Here is a 15,636-nt window from a genome sequence, read left to right as displayed (position 1 = left end):
GGGGGTTGTCTTGCTTTTGCCTCTCCATTGCACCTGCTGTCACTTTCATTTGCACCAAAGTGAGTCACACTATAGGTGTAGGTCTCATTTCTCTTATTTGTCGTTTCCTCACTCCTCGCTTGAACTGGAAGTCGTTCCTGTCCGCCATCTTGCAGGCCATCCCAACGCTCTTTTTTGTGGAGCGCAGAGTGATCTCTGAGGAGTGATGAGCGAGGACAACCAACTTGTTTTAGGCTTTATTTTGTTTGTGTTCTGATTCACCACAGAGTTCTGTTTCTTTTCCTGATCTGTTTTAAACACGTGAGGCTGATCATTCCAGAGCGTCGGGTCTGATATGTTACATCCTTTCAGTTTTCCCAGAAACATTATCCTAAAAATAGCTTCCAGTGTTCAAAAGACACCATAATCACATTCCGGGTTCTTTAATTATGATTTCACAATCGGATTATCACTGAATACGGGGGCAAATAATACATACATTTATAAACGCATTCTGCAAGTTGAATGGTTCCTGTGCCTCTGAGCAGACACAGTACACAGTATAAATACAGACTGCAGCACGTTCACCATGCGCAGGCGTTTGTTAAACAGGACAGACAGAAAATCACAGGCACATTTCGAATTACACTACACTGGTCACATGTCACATGATGTGACAATCCACTATGGTTGTAGTCATTCATGCTGCGAGTCTGATTTGCACCTTATGTGATTGGCCACCTCAATGTGAGGTTGGGCTGCGTTTCTCAATTGAACCCCCTGTGGCCAGCACCACCACAGCCAAAATGGACTACCCTCATTAAAATGAATGGGAAAACCTGCGTTTTTGCCGCATACCTGATTTGATCTGAATCAAGCCTTAGCCTGATCATATCACTGTTCACACTGTATAATAAAGTCCTAACATGTTACAATAAAAAAAGTGTGTCTGAACCAAACTAATTGCCATGACACACCTTTGTCTTTTTGGGAGCAGAATTCCAGTCCAGCCACCCCCAGTGATGAATTACCACCCTGCCGTTTATTCTCATCTGCAGCTGGTCTCATTAACAACGACCCACAGCTCTGTCTCTGTACATTAAAGCTGATATCTTTGACTATCATCCCATGACACACATTCTCTACACTGTGAACAGCCCATGATGAAGTGGTTTGTACAACACCATATAGCTTTGTGAGTCTAAAACATACATTATTAATATAACTTATTACTATAATTCCTTATACTGTATTTTCATTGTAATTTTTGTATTTCATATTTATGGTCTAGACTGTTGCAGTAATTAGCCTTCATTTTTTATTCACCAAACACCGAGGTGTAGTGTCCACTATTGCACTGATATTTTTGTACATTTTGTAAACTTTGTAGTAAATGACAAAACATGAAAAACTTTTTGTGTTGACTCCAACAGAATGAACTGTTCTCAGGATTTAGTATCAATGTATAACTCCAAAAGTTTTAATTAGCATTTATTGTGTAAAAAATGCAACATCATATCTGAGGAATGGTGAATATATGGGAAAATAAATACATACATAGTAGTTATTATTTTGGTCTATACAATTTTAACAACTTGCAACAATTAATTTGCATAGAAACAAATGAAATATCTAAAATAAAAAGAGAGGATTTATAATGCAGAAAAAGGCTGCTCAGGCCTCAGCCTCGGTGCAGATGAGGTACCAGGGCGCTCAGACTCTAATCAAATTCTTTCTTTCTTTTTTACCCAATGTTTCATAATGTATGGTGGTGTGCTCTTATGCAGCAGTTTTCACTCTCCCATAAAGCTGCTCATTTTTTGCACTATCTTGGAATAACAAGATTGTTTTGTTGTACGCAAGTATTATGACAATAAAGCTGTATTGAAAATTGTACGTCATGGGACCCAAAAAAGTTGCAATTTAGCTGTTTTGTTACATGGTGCTGAAATAAAACTCAGGTAATATTAAAAATAAATTGAGGTAGTGAGAGACTAGAGCCAGAGCTCCTTTTTCTTCCTGATGGAGGGGAACTGTTATATGAAGAGTCTGAGTTATATGTCTCTTAGGAGGCAGAGAGGTTGGAACCAGTTGTAAGTATGAAACCAGTCTGAGTTAGGCCTTCAGCTTTCATTATTGATGAATGCCTTGATCATTTGCCATCTTCTATAAACTATTGTTTTCTAGTGATTTTCTAACTGATTACTCGACTGATCGTTTAGACATTACATAAGTAACTTTAAAAGGGGGTAGAAAAGTTACTGACAAGACTGTCGTCTTGAACAAACGATAATATCTGCCACTAGGGGTCTCTCAATCAAAAGTATGAAAAGATGTAGTTTGATGATGTCCTGAAGTAGCGTGGGATCATGGGAGTTGTCTTCATTGTTAAGCAAAATCTATCTCAGGCACAAATGTTCACAGACGAGGTAATGTATTGAAGTTTTAATCACGTTTTGTTCCATCTGGCAATTTCTGTCATCACCTTGTCATGCCTCCACCTGTATCGACCTTCTGCAAATGCCTTGTGGCACCCTTTCAAGGTGTGGTTCAGGGTGCACTGAGTTTCACACTGTTTGCAGGATGGGTCTTCTTTGCTCCAAATCTTTAGATTGTTTGGGGTGGTAAGAGGTCAGCCACAGCACGCACCAGGAACTTTTGGTCGGTGGACCAAAGTTCCTTCCAGGAACGTAATCACTCGAGCGCCTGGTCCCACTGCAGCCATTGCCCCTGGCTGGCAAGCCCAACCACTTTTATGCGGCGGTTCTCTTCTGCTGCCTCTCGGACTCTCTGCACCACCAGTTCTCTCCTGCCTTTAGCACTGGCTTTACTCCATCTCTTGGTGTTGTAATTACCAAGGCCTAACCGTCCTTGGCAAACCACCTCTACAATCTCCTGATGCTTCCAGTAAGTTTCAGCTTCCTTCACTGCTTCCTGAGGCTTCCACTTCCTGCCATACTTGATGGTCTTGTTAACATGTCTGACTTTCTCATCCTCTGACAGTAGCAATGTGCTGACTGCTCTTGCCTTAGTGGCTTTGAATTCCTCCACCACTGATGACCCTGGTAAGCAGAGCTTGGAGGTCTTGCTGTACAGATTGACCAAGCTGAATGCTGGAGGACTCCCAGCCATTTTTGTACAAATTTGCTGCACAGTCTCTCTATTGCTTCCTCTTGAGTCATGGGGACCAAATGAAACACACCGTTACTTTTAATAGTCTTGTGGATTTTCCTGGTTTTAAACATTGCAATTTGAGATTATGTAACTTCACAACTCTACAAAGTCTATAACAAAATTCTAGTAATTTAAATACCATATCCTTAAATTGACTAAATCTCCAATCTCAGCTACTACACAATTAATAGACACACACACACACTCACACACACACAGCCCTCATACAGTGACTGACAGCTGGACCTGCATGGATCACCATGACAACAGAGGGCAGAAGTTTGGCATCAGTCCTCAGGGCCGTGAGCTGTGAGTTTACGCAGGTAAGGAAGCCTTCGTCTGGGGAGAAGCACAGACTTTCTCCCTCCTCCTCTCCTCTCCTCTACTCTCGAGTCGTTTTAAACCTCCACCTCCTCTTTCTTTGCCATCTTCTCATTTTCCAATTCCTCCCCCTTCCTTTGCATGAATTTTCCTCTCCTCTTTTCCTCTCTCCTCCTCGTCTCTCCCCCCTCTCCTGCGGCGTTCACCAGCCCTGACAAAGCCTTGAGCGGCTGCCAGCGGCCCCCGAGAGCTGACTGACTTCCTGCTAAAAATAAGAGCTGAGAGAAGAATCTCAGAGAGCTGCCACCAAGCGAGAGGAAGCGAGAGGAAGGCTGAAATTGGATAGAGGTTTGGAGAATGTGGGAAAAAAGGAGAGAAGAAAAATGGAAAATCACCGAAAGGAAGAGGTGATGGAGGTGGAAGAATGAATTTGAAGGAGGAGGAAAGATAGAGGGAGAGAAAATAGACAAAATGAGAAACAAACAAAAACTGAAGATGTGCAGAACAAAATATGAGTATTATAGGAAAATAAAGGAAAGACTAAGAAGCGACTCCACCAGAGGAAAGATAAAAGAGTAGAAAGTTTGGGAGCAGATAAAGTTACCTGACCGAGGCTTAGTTTGTACAGACTCCTCCGAAATGAATACATTAAACCTGATCTCCCTGTAAATCTGCTCGGCACACACTGAACAGCAGGAGTTACATTCATCTACCGAATAAGACAGTGTGTGTGTGTGACAGAGATGTGGAGCAGGAGGGAATGAAAGAGAGAGAAAGAATAGGAATAACCACATTATAAATATTTATACAAGAGGAAAAGGAAGAGATGGCAGAATTGCAGGGGAGAAGGAAATAACGGGAGGAGGGGAGGAAGGGATGGAGAGAGGAGAGAGTGACTTCAGAGGCAGCAGCAGGCGCGCTTGGCTCGGTTTATCTTTTCTTTCCCGTCTCTCCCGTTGCCTCTCTCGCCGCTGGAGTGCGGGCTAGCGGATTTGCAGCGCACGCTCCCTGCAGCTCGCGCGTGTGTGTGTGTGAGGAGGGGAAGGACAACAAGTTCTCTCCTTATCTCCCCCCTCTCCTCTCCCCTCAGAGAGACAAACACACAAAGGCCCTTGCACCCGCAAACAGGCTTCTGCCGTTCCCGGTGAGGTTCGTGCCGGTGTTCGTGACGCCAGCGACAATGACGATGATAGCGATGATAGCAGGGTCTCTCCGCTCGCTCCAACTGTTGTAGATTCACCAATTCAACAGTTTTTCTGTCGCTTCGTACGAGGTCACTTCATTCCGGTTTTCTACAGATATCACGTAGCAATGATAAGACTTACACTTGCTCCAAACTCAGTATGAGATAAGATGCTTCCAGTGGAAGCTAGTGATGCAAAAAGTCAAAGAAGACAAGACTGGGCTCAGTAAAGCTCTTACACTTCTGCTTAAAAAAAGGAAATGGCGCAAATGAACTGTAGAAATGTCTTTGCAGAACTAAATACCTCGCTTTTTATATTTGCAGAAATAAACCAGAATCATTTTAATGTGCTACTGCTACTCTTCAATGCTCATTTATGTCACATCAAGCGATTCAGTATACTTTTCATCACTTGCATCTCTCTGTCTTCTTTGGTAGATGGAGTTTTCTAATATTTCATGGATCTGGCGATGACTTGTTGCCATGACATTTGAGATGTCAGAAGGGATGTCAGCGGAGTTATCCTGACAACTGAGCAAGGAAAGTTACACCTGCATTGGTTCTTGTTTTCTGCATTGCACATATCTGCTTTTCTCTTCACGTTCAGTACATACATGCATTGTTTCCTGTGAACAGCTTGTTCGTGGGTAAGCAATGTGCATCCCATACGGTAAAGGCAGAGCCTGCCAGAAAAGCTTTGATCAAACGTCAATACGGACACGGATTAGTTGCATATTTGTCAACCGACGATGGTTTGTGTCCCATTTAGACCATATTGTTGTACTGCACTTATTATTTTTTAGAGTTAAATCATTGTTTTACGTCTTATTTTTGTTTTTTTTGTCGCTGTTTGATTAGGTTTAGGCAAAAAGAAAAATACTTTAGGGTTAGGCTCAGCAGCTAGAGGGGGTCACCCACAAGTTGGAGGGTCAGTGGGTTGGTCCCCTGATCCCTTGGCTGCACACTGAACTACCTTTGGGCAAGATACGCAAAATGCTCCCAATGGCACTGTTCCATCAGTGTGTGTGTGAATGGCTGGGCATAGAAATATTGTCGGACGCTTTGGTTAGGAAGTGCTTTAACGCTCATGATGAGCAGGTCAGCACCTTGCATGGCAGCCTCTTGACATCAGTGTGTCAATGTGTAAATGTGATAAGTGTTAAGTGCAATGAGTAGTGGGTATACTGGAAAATTGCTATACAAATGGCATTTACCATTCATCATTCAGGTAACAGAAATTCTTTTACTAGCCCAAATGCATTTTCTAGTCTTTTTGCATGTGTCACAAAGCAGTGACATTAAAAAAACGTGAATGGTCAGTTTAGATAATTTTGATGTTCCAGGAACAACAGATTATGTATACACGGACGCGTTCCACACATGGGCACCAGAATACAACAGAACTAATAAGTAGAATTAGTACTAATACTAATACTAAGAAGTATGGCGAATATGGTCCAGACGTGCAGTGCATGAAGTCCAGTTTGCTTTTGAGGCACATGCCTTGTCGGTCTGCATGTAGTGTGTTAAGTCACAGTGCAGACAACACACGGCAGAGGGGTGCACACAGACCTCCATGGACATGCTTAGTTTGCAACCATAAACTGGCCCTAACAAAGAAAACTGTCTGGAGAGGCTTTTAATGTTAATACATTCAATAGCCGATGACGGAAAAGCATAAATTATTGAATGTAAATTCTAGATTGTTTGAGGATCTCTATGGCTTTCAAAAACCTTAAAAATGAACTTTTCTTGCCTGGTTTGTCTCAGTGGTTTGTTCCTGCTGTTTCCACTGAGAAGCGGGCTGTCAGTGTTAGACTACACAGATATGAACTGGGACATTGCGGCAGTCTGTCAGAGCTGAGAGGAGTGTAACACAAACCAGACTCACGCCGCACCACATCACACTCAGAGGACCGTACTACGGGTTTGCATGTTTAACAATAATCACGTATATGCTGTCTTTAAGTCACTTTGGTTTGTTTTACAAAGCGCAGCATCAGTCTCAATGGTTGATTTTTTTCTTTCCTCAAAGTCGGCCTTTGGTTTCTATTCATGTCGGCAGGCTATGGAAATAAACTTGCAGAGACTTGCTGTCCATCACAATGAACATTCAGTCAACTGTTTTGTCAAAGTTATCATTGTGTGGAAGTGTAGTTCTGAACAGAAAACATTTTTTAAAATCTCTCCTTTGTGGTATGTTCAAGGAACTCCTCAAGGACCAGAGAATCAGCGGCCACAAAGCGCTGCATTCATGAGCTCTGTTGTCAGAAAATTGAACACAGAAGACAAACAATAAGCAGACTGAAATCGTGCTGCTTCTTACATTTAAAAAATTGCTGCGCACAAGTCAATTCCAAATATCTGATGTTTCAGAGCCTCCTTGAACTCAACCAAAAAGGAAGAAAAGACTATTCTATTCTATTCAGTACGCAAGGAAATCAATTTAAAAATGTATGGCATACTTGAGAAAGGGATCAACAGAACAGCAAAAGTAGATTTTTAATTTGCAGTCTATGTGCTAAATGTGTAAAACCTTTAAATAATGAAAACAGTCTAATAAAAGTGAGCTTATTGTAGCCCTGAGATTCTGAGAACTTCAAAGAATCCATCCCTGTTAAAAGTTTTCTTCAAAACTTTCATCATTGCACCCGCAGTGAGTAAATTTAGCCTGGCATTGCCCCTGGTCTTATTAACACAGGGACCCAGTTACAGAAAATAGGCCCCTGACCTGCTCTGGATCCAGAGCCACAACTTTCAGAGATGCTTACCTAGCCAGTCGTTGAACTTCTTGACCTCGGAGGGCAGTCCCAGCTCAGTGAAGTCTCCAGCGTGGATGAACACGTCCCCATACGGCATCTGGATGGCGTCGGTTCGGGAGTGAGTGTCCGAGATGCACACAAAGCGGGTGTAGCCTGGTGGCTTGGGGGTGTCGTGGGGCATTGGGTCCACCCTGAAGAACAGAAGATAAGAAAGTTAAGGAAAGTTAAATGAGAGAGGAAGGGAAAAGAGGTCACCGCTGCTGTTGGTACTCTTAAGCAAAACACAAGAAAGAGAACCAGCGCTGTATGCAAAGTCTCTGTGGTAAGATCCTGACAATGAAAGAGGTTTGAATCATCCCCACAGACTGAATCAGAGGAGGAAACAAGAGACATAGCGAGAGCGAGAGGCCACAATAAAAGCGCGGCGCTGAGAGAGACAGAAAGAGAAATGTGCAGAGATACAAAAAGAATAAAGCGCAGATATAGAAAAGGAGAGTCCTGCGGGATTTCCAGAGAGTGTGCAGATTCATGAGGTCTCCAGGGGGAAGAGGGGAGCTGGTGAATAACTGTGGCCCACTTTAGTGAGCTCTCCTCCAGGTACGATAACACCCAGCACTGCCTCCTCCTCCTCCTCCTCTTCAACCCACCACAAGAGAGAGAAAAAGACGAGGGGAAGTGGGAAAGAAGATACACATGCATGTAGGACAACCGGTGTGAGTCATAAACTAATTAAAGTTCATGAAAATGTTTCAATTCCAATATTAAGTATAGAGCAATGTGGTTAGCCCACAATTCGATATGTTCCTTGGTTTTTGGATCACAGTTTCGGTTTGGTTCTGTACACGTTTTTTTGTGTGAGGAATAGAAGATTCTCTCTTTATTTTGCTTATTAGCAACACCAAAAACCATTAAACATTTCCGCTGTATGGTATAATGTCAAATAAATAAACCTATATAAAAATAAAAACTGTTTAAATGTGAAAAGTGCCTCCTTGCCTTGACTACTGGTATAATAAAAGAATACGAATTTCAAAAGTAAAAGTCTGCTTTTGTCCTGACAGCTCACAGCTGCCTATATATAATCTGAGAGAAACATACATTCAAAAATAGCTTAGGCTATTTTAGGTAAACATAATTCACTATATTCAGGATGTGATATACAATAACAGTTGTCTAGATATTCCTGTATTTATTTTCATTTCATTTAATGCAGCCAAGACTCTGTGTTTTAGCCAATTAGTCTTTTATGACTTTGGTGTCTTTTCAAAAAGGTCGGGAATAACTTGGCTGCTAAAAAATGTACCAGTGGGGACAATGTAACGTGGATCAGCTGTTTTCATTTGGTGATGAAAACCCACATCTCTCACCACCGAAGAGGGCTGCAAGTCTTTTAGCAATGAGCGTCCCCACTGCACTGGTGATCTTTTTGTGTTTTTCTGAACTGGTAGGATAGGTTTGTCTGAAGGCATCAGAGAGAGACTGCTGTTTCAGTGACAGCGTTACCTGCTCAGCCTTCCTGCTTCCGCACAGTGTTATTGCTGAGTGGTGGTGTTGAGATTCGTGCTCGTGTTTGAAGTGTTCCACTCATGTGACACAAGTCTAGCAGTGCTTGCAGACAGTAACTTTTCTGTCCACTGTGTGTGTTCCCTCATTGTTGTATTCAAAACCAAAACCAAAATGGCCCCACACCGAAGATTTGAAAGATTCCGGTGCTTCCTCAAACTGTTGCCTCTCTACTGCGCTCGCCGTACTATCCGCCATGTTCACTGTGATTCTAACCATTCAGCGCCACCTCCAGTGTAATTACGTCTTTGCATACTAACAGTGATTGGCCATTTACACACCAACCCACTCTCACTACAGGACAGACACAGACACAAAGCCAATTTGGAAAAAAACGTGCTAACCATGGTTGGCGTATCGTTCAATATAACATTAAGATTCATGGAGACTCATGGAACCACCAAATGGTTTTGTGCCTAAATCCAACAAGACCATTAGCATGGCATAATATCAAATTGAAAATTGAACCTAAAGAAACATTAAGTTGCAACAGAAAGAAATGTAAAGTTTCAACATATATGTGGTTTGCATAAACATATAGTACATTGTCAACATTTATTCTGGTCATTGGGTTGTCAAACCACTGTCTTTGGACACTTCCTCCACTTCCTCCTTCCTGATTGAGGTTGTGCCAGAATCCCCTACTTTGTGCCAACAATAGTACTAGAAGCTTAATCTTGATTCACATACATGCTCACGTCATAGCAATTTAACTCTGAGGGGAATCTTCACATTAAAAGCCTTCCAGTGGCTCAAAGGGCATAGCCTATCCCTCTAGTAAGTGTTAAGTCAACAGTGGCTGAACACTGATTGGAAGAAGAGCAAAGTAGAAGTAGTTCCAATGTATTTATGATCGAGCACAGTATTTCCTATATACTCAAAGCAGCAGAGTGGTGAGTATGACATGACTCTTCTTGAAGTGATAGAATTAGTGCTGAGGAAATACACAGTATGCTGAATTTATTAAAACAGCAGGTAACCACAGAGGATTTGTTGAGTTTGTAAAAACAGCAAAATAGCAGCCACAGCAAATTAACACAGGACCAGACCAGAAACATTAAAATATAATAAAATATAACACAGGAAAATTAAAAGTCTGTGTCAGTTAATCTTTTCTAATGTTGTGTTGGTCTGAGGTATCCTGTTTCTTGCTGAGATCTTGGGTTTCCACCTGCACCTTTTAAGGTAAAATGCTAAAATTTAAAGTTTTAATTTTCATGTTATGGGCTAAGGCATGACGAGATGCCCAGGAGTCCAGAAACGAACTGCCGCAAATTATGCAACTTTTACAAAACTTCCTCTGAACGGCTTTAAAAGTCAGCAGACACGTACTGAAGGCAACGCATTCATTTAAAAAAAGCTTTTCTACTCTTATTTGATGTTTCTCAAACACAAAATATTCAGGATTTTTAGTTTAAAGACTTGACCCTTTGACATTAAGGCCTCTTCTTCCGTCTGATCCCTGACTCAGCTGATTAAAATGCTGCTTCACTTAAAGCAACTACAAGGAACTGAGATTTTTCAGCCCCTGTGGACAAAAGATGATGATGGTGAAACAAAGTAAACTGTGTGATGGTGCCGTACCACCAGACTACAGAGCAGTTTCTTTCCTCAGACTGGAAGTTACTAATCCAACCCGAATAAGTCGCAATCCGACCCAGGGACAGAAACAGCCAGTCTTCTCTTTGATTGTCTCACATAGAGGCATTAGTACTAAATTGAGACTGTTTCATAACCAGTTAAAAGTTCCTTGTAGTTGGTTTAAAGGAATAGTTCATAATTTTGAGAAATACTCTCATTTGCTTTCTTCATGAAAGTAAGATGAGATGATTGATACTAATCTCAAATCTGTATGTTTAGTAGCTGGAATCGGGAGATGGTTAGGGTTAGCTTAGCATAAAGATAGCAGACAGGGTAAACAGAGAGCCTGGCTCTCTCCAAAGTTTAACAATTCACCTACAAACACCTGTAAAGCTGACTCATCTGTATGGTGTGTCTTGTTTACATGTGGGAACCAAATTTTGGGGAACAACAGCCAGCCTCCTGAAGTCTTTTCATTCCAGTGAGGTTGCCATGTCTGTTACTGCCTATCATGCCTGTAGAAACCAAAGCCAAAATCTGAAAACCAGCAGTACTGACGGAGATACTGTGCAGATGTACTGGGCTGATGAATAAACTGTTTCTTATGAAACAGCTCCAACATGCAACTACCCACACATTTTTACATTTCTGCTTGTGTACAGATTAAATAAATTACGTACAATGTGTTTGTGAGCTTTAGATGTACAGTAATGGTAGGTGTGATATTAACTTTAGACGCAGCCAGGCTAGCTGTTTCCCCGAGTCTTTATGCTAAGCTAGGCTCACCATGCACTGACTCCAGCTCTGTTCTTCACAGACATGAGATAGATGTTAATTTTGTCATCTCTCTTTATGAAAGAAGCAACAACTAGATTTTAACAGTGAGCTACTCCTTAAATGCAAAATAAAAACTCATTAAATGTCATAAATACTAAAAAAGACAAGAAGTGTAAAAGAAAAAAGAAAAGAAAAGAAAATGTAACACCCTGTATATGGATCTCTATATGTGTGTTTCTTCTATTTACTCACATGTGGACATGTGGCGGCTGGAAGCGTCCCTGGTTGATGTTGTAGAAGGTAAAGGCCTGAGTGGGGTTCGTGCTGTACTCGTCCACCTCCACCGCCGCCCTGCTGCCTCGCTGTGAGTGTGACTGAGCCTGTGACTGCTGCCTTCTTGCAGCCATTATCTCTGAGAGGGTAAAGGCCATGACACTGTGGACGGAAGTAGACGACTGGAGCAGAACGAGGCGTCAGGTCAGGAAGTTTAGCTGCTTATGGTTTTCTGCTTTAGAATAGTGGGATGGATGGTCCTGGCGTGAGGAGAGGCGTCCTGACAGACTCAAATCCTCGCTGAGCTGACAGTCACAGTGAGCTGAGGAGAGAACATCACTTCCTCCCTCTTCTTCTTCTCTGCGGCTTCTCTGCACCTGAGAGGAACATAACAGAGCAGACCTGACATGAAGAGGTATGATGTGGTGTAGATGGGAATTCACAGAAGTGGTAAAAAGGATCAGCTGACTGACATAGTTTGAGTTAGTTAGTAGTTAAGTCAAATATATTAAACAGTAGCACTCGTCTTCGTTGATCAGAGATGTGGTCGTCGGCTGCTGGACCCTCTGCCCCGCCATTTCACAATCATCTGTCCCATCAACAATTCTGTTTGGATGCATATGAAAAAATATTCTAATATTTAACTGAGGAGGAGGAGGAGGAGCGCTGCTGTCCCTCTGTGTGTGTGTGGATCTCAGTCCGTGGATCAGACGGGACGGGTCATAAAAGTATCATCCTGATCACTAACGGTGGGATGAGAGGGTGAAATACGTCCTTAATGAGGAAAATATTAATGACATCACCTGCAGCAATCCTCCAGCAGCAGGAACAATACGTGTATCTGTACATTAACATGCACATCATGTTAATGTTCTGTGCTCTTCTACATATCGAAAGGTCACACATGCCATCCAGATTCATAAAGTAAAATAGTTTGGCGTAAAGCAGCTGTCCTGATAAACCCTGAGATCCTGTCTAAACAGGATTTTTAATGCTATACAGTATATGGTGACCAAATGAATTTCCCACTTGTGTGATAATAAAGTTTACCGTGACATTTGTATTTCAGAAAAGTTGTTCTTTTGTATCTTTTGGACAGTTTACACAGCTTTTAGTTTTCCTGCTTAAATATCTGTTACACTGACATTACTGTGTGCATGCAAATGTTTAAAATAACTGAAAGCAGCCTCTCTAATCATATGATGTGTACGAGCGGTGTGAACACGTCTGTGTAGGAGCATCTAATGCGTCCTTTAAATATCAGGAAACAGACTGCACCTTTGACTTTAGACCAGCTTTTTGTTGGTCTGTGGTGCTGTCGCGTTCTGCCGCCTCAAGATAGCAATCCTCCATCAGCGCGCCTGACTTCACCCTTTTTTAAGTCCAACACGCCCAGGGGAGCAGGAACAGGTGGGCACAAGTACATTTGCTATTTACACAACGTGGGCACTGGGTGTGAAGATGATAACTGCGTCAGTCTGAAACTAGCAAAGACACTTGCTCTCTAATATTTTAGAGGCGAGCATAAGCTAGAGCCCCTCGTGTTGTGGACACTTTTGATGGGCATTTTACACAATTTCCTGGCACTAATTTATAAAATATTAGACAGAACAGGTGCCAAGACCTCTGATTATGAATAATTATTTGGGTCTGACCGCAATTACTTTCATGTTTCCATGTTTTAATGTGATTTCACATTGGTTTTCAAAAGGGTGCTCAGGCATGGCTGTAAGGAAAAGGATGTTCAAACATTGGTTGCATGTTGCCAAATTGGGTAAGGCTGCAAATAACAATTATTTTTCATTGACGATATATCTGCAGATCATCTTAAATAATTAATTAATCAGAAGACAGAAGATAGTATAAAATGTTGATCAACATTTCCTAAAGCCTAGGCTGATATCTTTACCACCACAGAAGACAAAGAAAAGCAGAGAATCGTCAGAATTGAGGAGCTGGAATTAGTATTTGGTACTTTTTCTTCAATAATATTGACCATTACTAATACTTATCAATGCAGGGCTACAACTAACAATCTTACTCCATGGAACTGACTGGTATCAGTACACACCCCTTGTTAACTTTAGAGTTATTTGTGTAATGCTTTTAGTTCACGACAAAAACTAAACAAGGCTGAGCAGAAAACAACAGTGATCCTGCAGCGAGAATGCCGTTAAAGTAACAGTATAACAACAGCTCGTAAATACGGATGAATCAGGCAACACTGTGGTTTCCAAAATTCAGTCTGCTCCCCCACAAGGCTGAACAACGGTGGCATCACTGATGTTTATGGACAATGACAAATATGTCCCAGTCTGCTAAATAGGGTCCGTAACATCAATAATATTGATAATAGATTTACATTTAGGATGAACCAAGAAGGTTTACATCATACACCATTAAGACCTAATGTTGCTATAAACTATACAAATCAGAAGAGTAAAATAAACTGTTATACACAAGCATTAAAATAAACCATTTCAAAAAGAAAAGATCTCAATCATCAACATATCAAATCCATACGATAACTACTCTAATAAGTAGATCCATTTTATATGCATGTTTTTTAGTGGCACATCCAACAAAAACATGACACACACAGAGGAAAACTGGGTATTTAAATGCAAAGGCGTTGAAAACCTTGATTTTGGAATGGTGTAAAAACACCAGTGTGCTGGACCATTTGTTGGCGATACATTCCATTACATGACAGAACTGCGGCGTTTTTAAAAGCTTACGGGCGAGTGCTGCATCCCAAGCAGCTACTGCAGCACAAGCAACCTAAGCACAACATTGTCACCTTGAATAGGAAGCTAATTGAAAAACGAATGTTACGCAGAATGATAATCAGGGTGCAAATTGTACGAAGGGAGCTTGAGTGTTTTGTTTTTTCAAATGTTCTTTAGTTTCTGTTATTTGTTTGTTGTAACCTCCGCCGTATATGCTGTTACATCCAGTATGATCTCTTCATTTGATTTTTTTTTTCTTTTGCTCCAGAGATATAGGATAATAAAATTAATTGATAAAATCTTTTCAGTGCCTGTTGTGTGAGGCCTGCATGTGTGTGTGTCGCCCAGTAAGATTGGATTTGGCTGTGTGGTTCATTTTCGGAGGCTCTGCCGACTGCTGGGAGCGAGCTGAGCTGCAGTGAGGTGCTGAGATGACGGGGATGCTGAGAGACGGAGTTGATAATTTGGGGACAGGCGTTTTTGGCGAAGTCCGCCTGGACCACCGTGTGATGTCGGTGCGCCATCTCGATTCTTCATTCACTGCAACCTCACACGCTGACAGTACACTGACGTGACAGATACACACTTCACACTTCACACCACGGTTGTTTGTCACGGGCAAATCCCAGCATGCTCTGTGGATGTGTTTCAGGCGCGCATACATTTCATGTGTGTGTTCTGCGCGCACACAGGTGGATGTGTGTGCAGGCCTGTGCATGTTTATTTAAATGTGTTTCTGCTGTCGTGGATGTGACAGTGGCACTGCCAGTGTGAGACAGAAAGATGCATTAGCAGATGCTGTGAGATTCTAACACCATGGGCCCGAATGCAGTTTTCTAGATTATGAAGGAGACACAGGACAACTGAAGCTTCAGCTCACAGACAGACGAGCACCCACTGTCCACTCTCGATCCTGATTTTATTCCTTTTGACCTGCTACGTAAAATGTTCTATTTCTTATATCTGTCAGATAATTCACACTGGACCCTATGCGTACAGTTGGGAAGAATTTTTGACCTAAAGATTTTTGATAATATTTTTTTTTCAGAATGTTCTGCTTTACTTAGATAGTGACAGCTGAAGTTAGACAGGACCGACAGAGGAGAAGGAGACAAGTTGTAATCCAATCCAGGCCTCTCCGGGAGGGACATGGTACGCGTTTTACTAGGTGAGCTACCTGGGGGATTTTTGTCAATCAATCAGTATGAAATGATGGACACAATGGGCCAGATGCTTATGTTACCTGACTGGTTTTCACAGTGCGAATTAAAAAGGGCAAGGACAGTCAAATGAT

The 15,636-nt window shown here is 41.8% G+C and overlaps 1 protein-coding gene across 1 annotated transcript in view; it reads right to left on the bottom strand.

Moving 5' to 3' along the window:
• mpped1 (metallophosphoesterase domain containing 1) overlaps positions 1–15,636 on the bottom strand; it is a 103,017-nt gene that overhangs the window by 83,680 nt on the left and 3,701 nt on the right. The window contains exons 2-3 of the mRNA XM_084346294.1: positions 11,593–11,990; positions 7,429–7,610 (exon numbers count right to left, since the gene is read on the bottom strand). Coding sequence (XP_084202420.1) covers positions 7,429–7,610; positions 11,593–11,771 — 361 coding nt within the window. The 5' untranslated portion in view covers positions 11,772–11,990. The remainder of the gene's footprint in view (positions 1–7,428; positions 7,611–11,592; positions 11,991–15,636) is intronic.

This window comes from Pagrus pagrus, assembly GCF_965226575.1.
Source record: "Pagrus pagrus genome assembly, chromosome: 23".
Taxonomy (NCBI): Eukaryota; Metazoa; Chordata; class Actinopteri; order Spariformes; family Sparidae; genus Pagrus; species Pagrus pagrus.
Note: the sequence above shows the minus strand (reverse complement) of the source record. Positions and strands in the feature narration are given on the sequence as shown.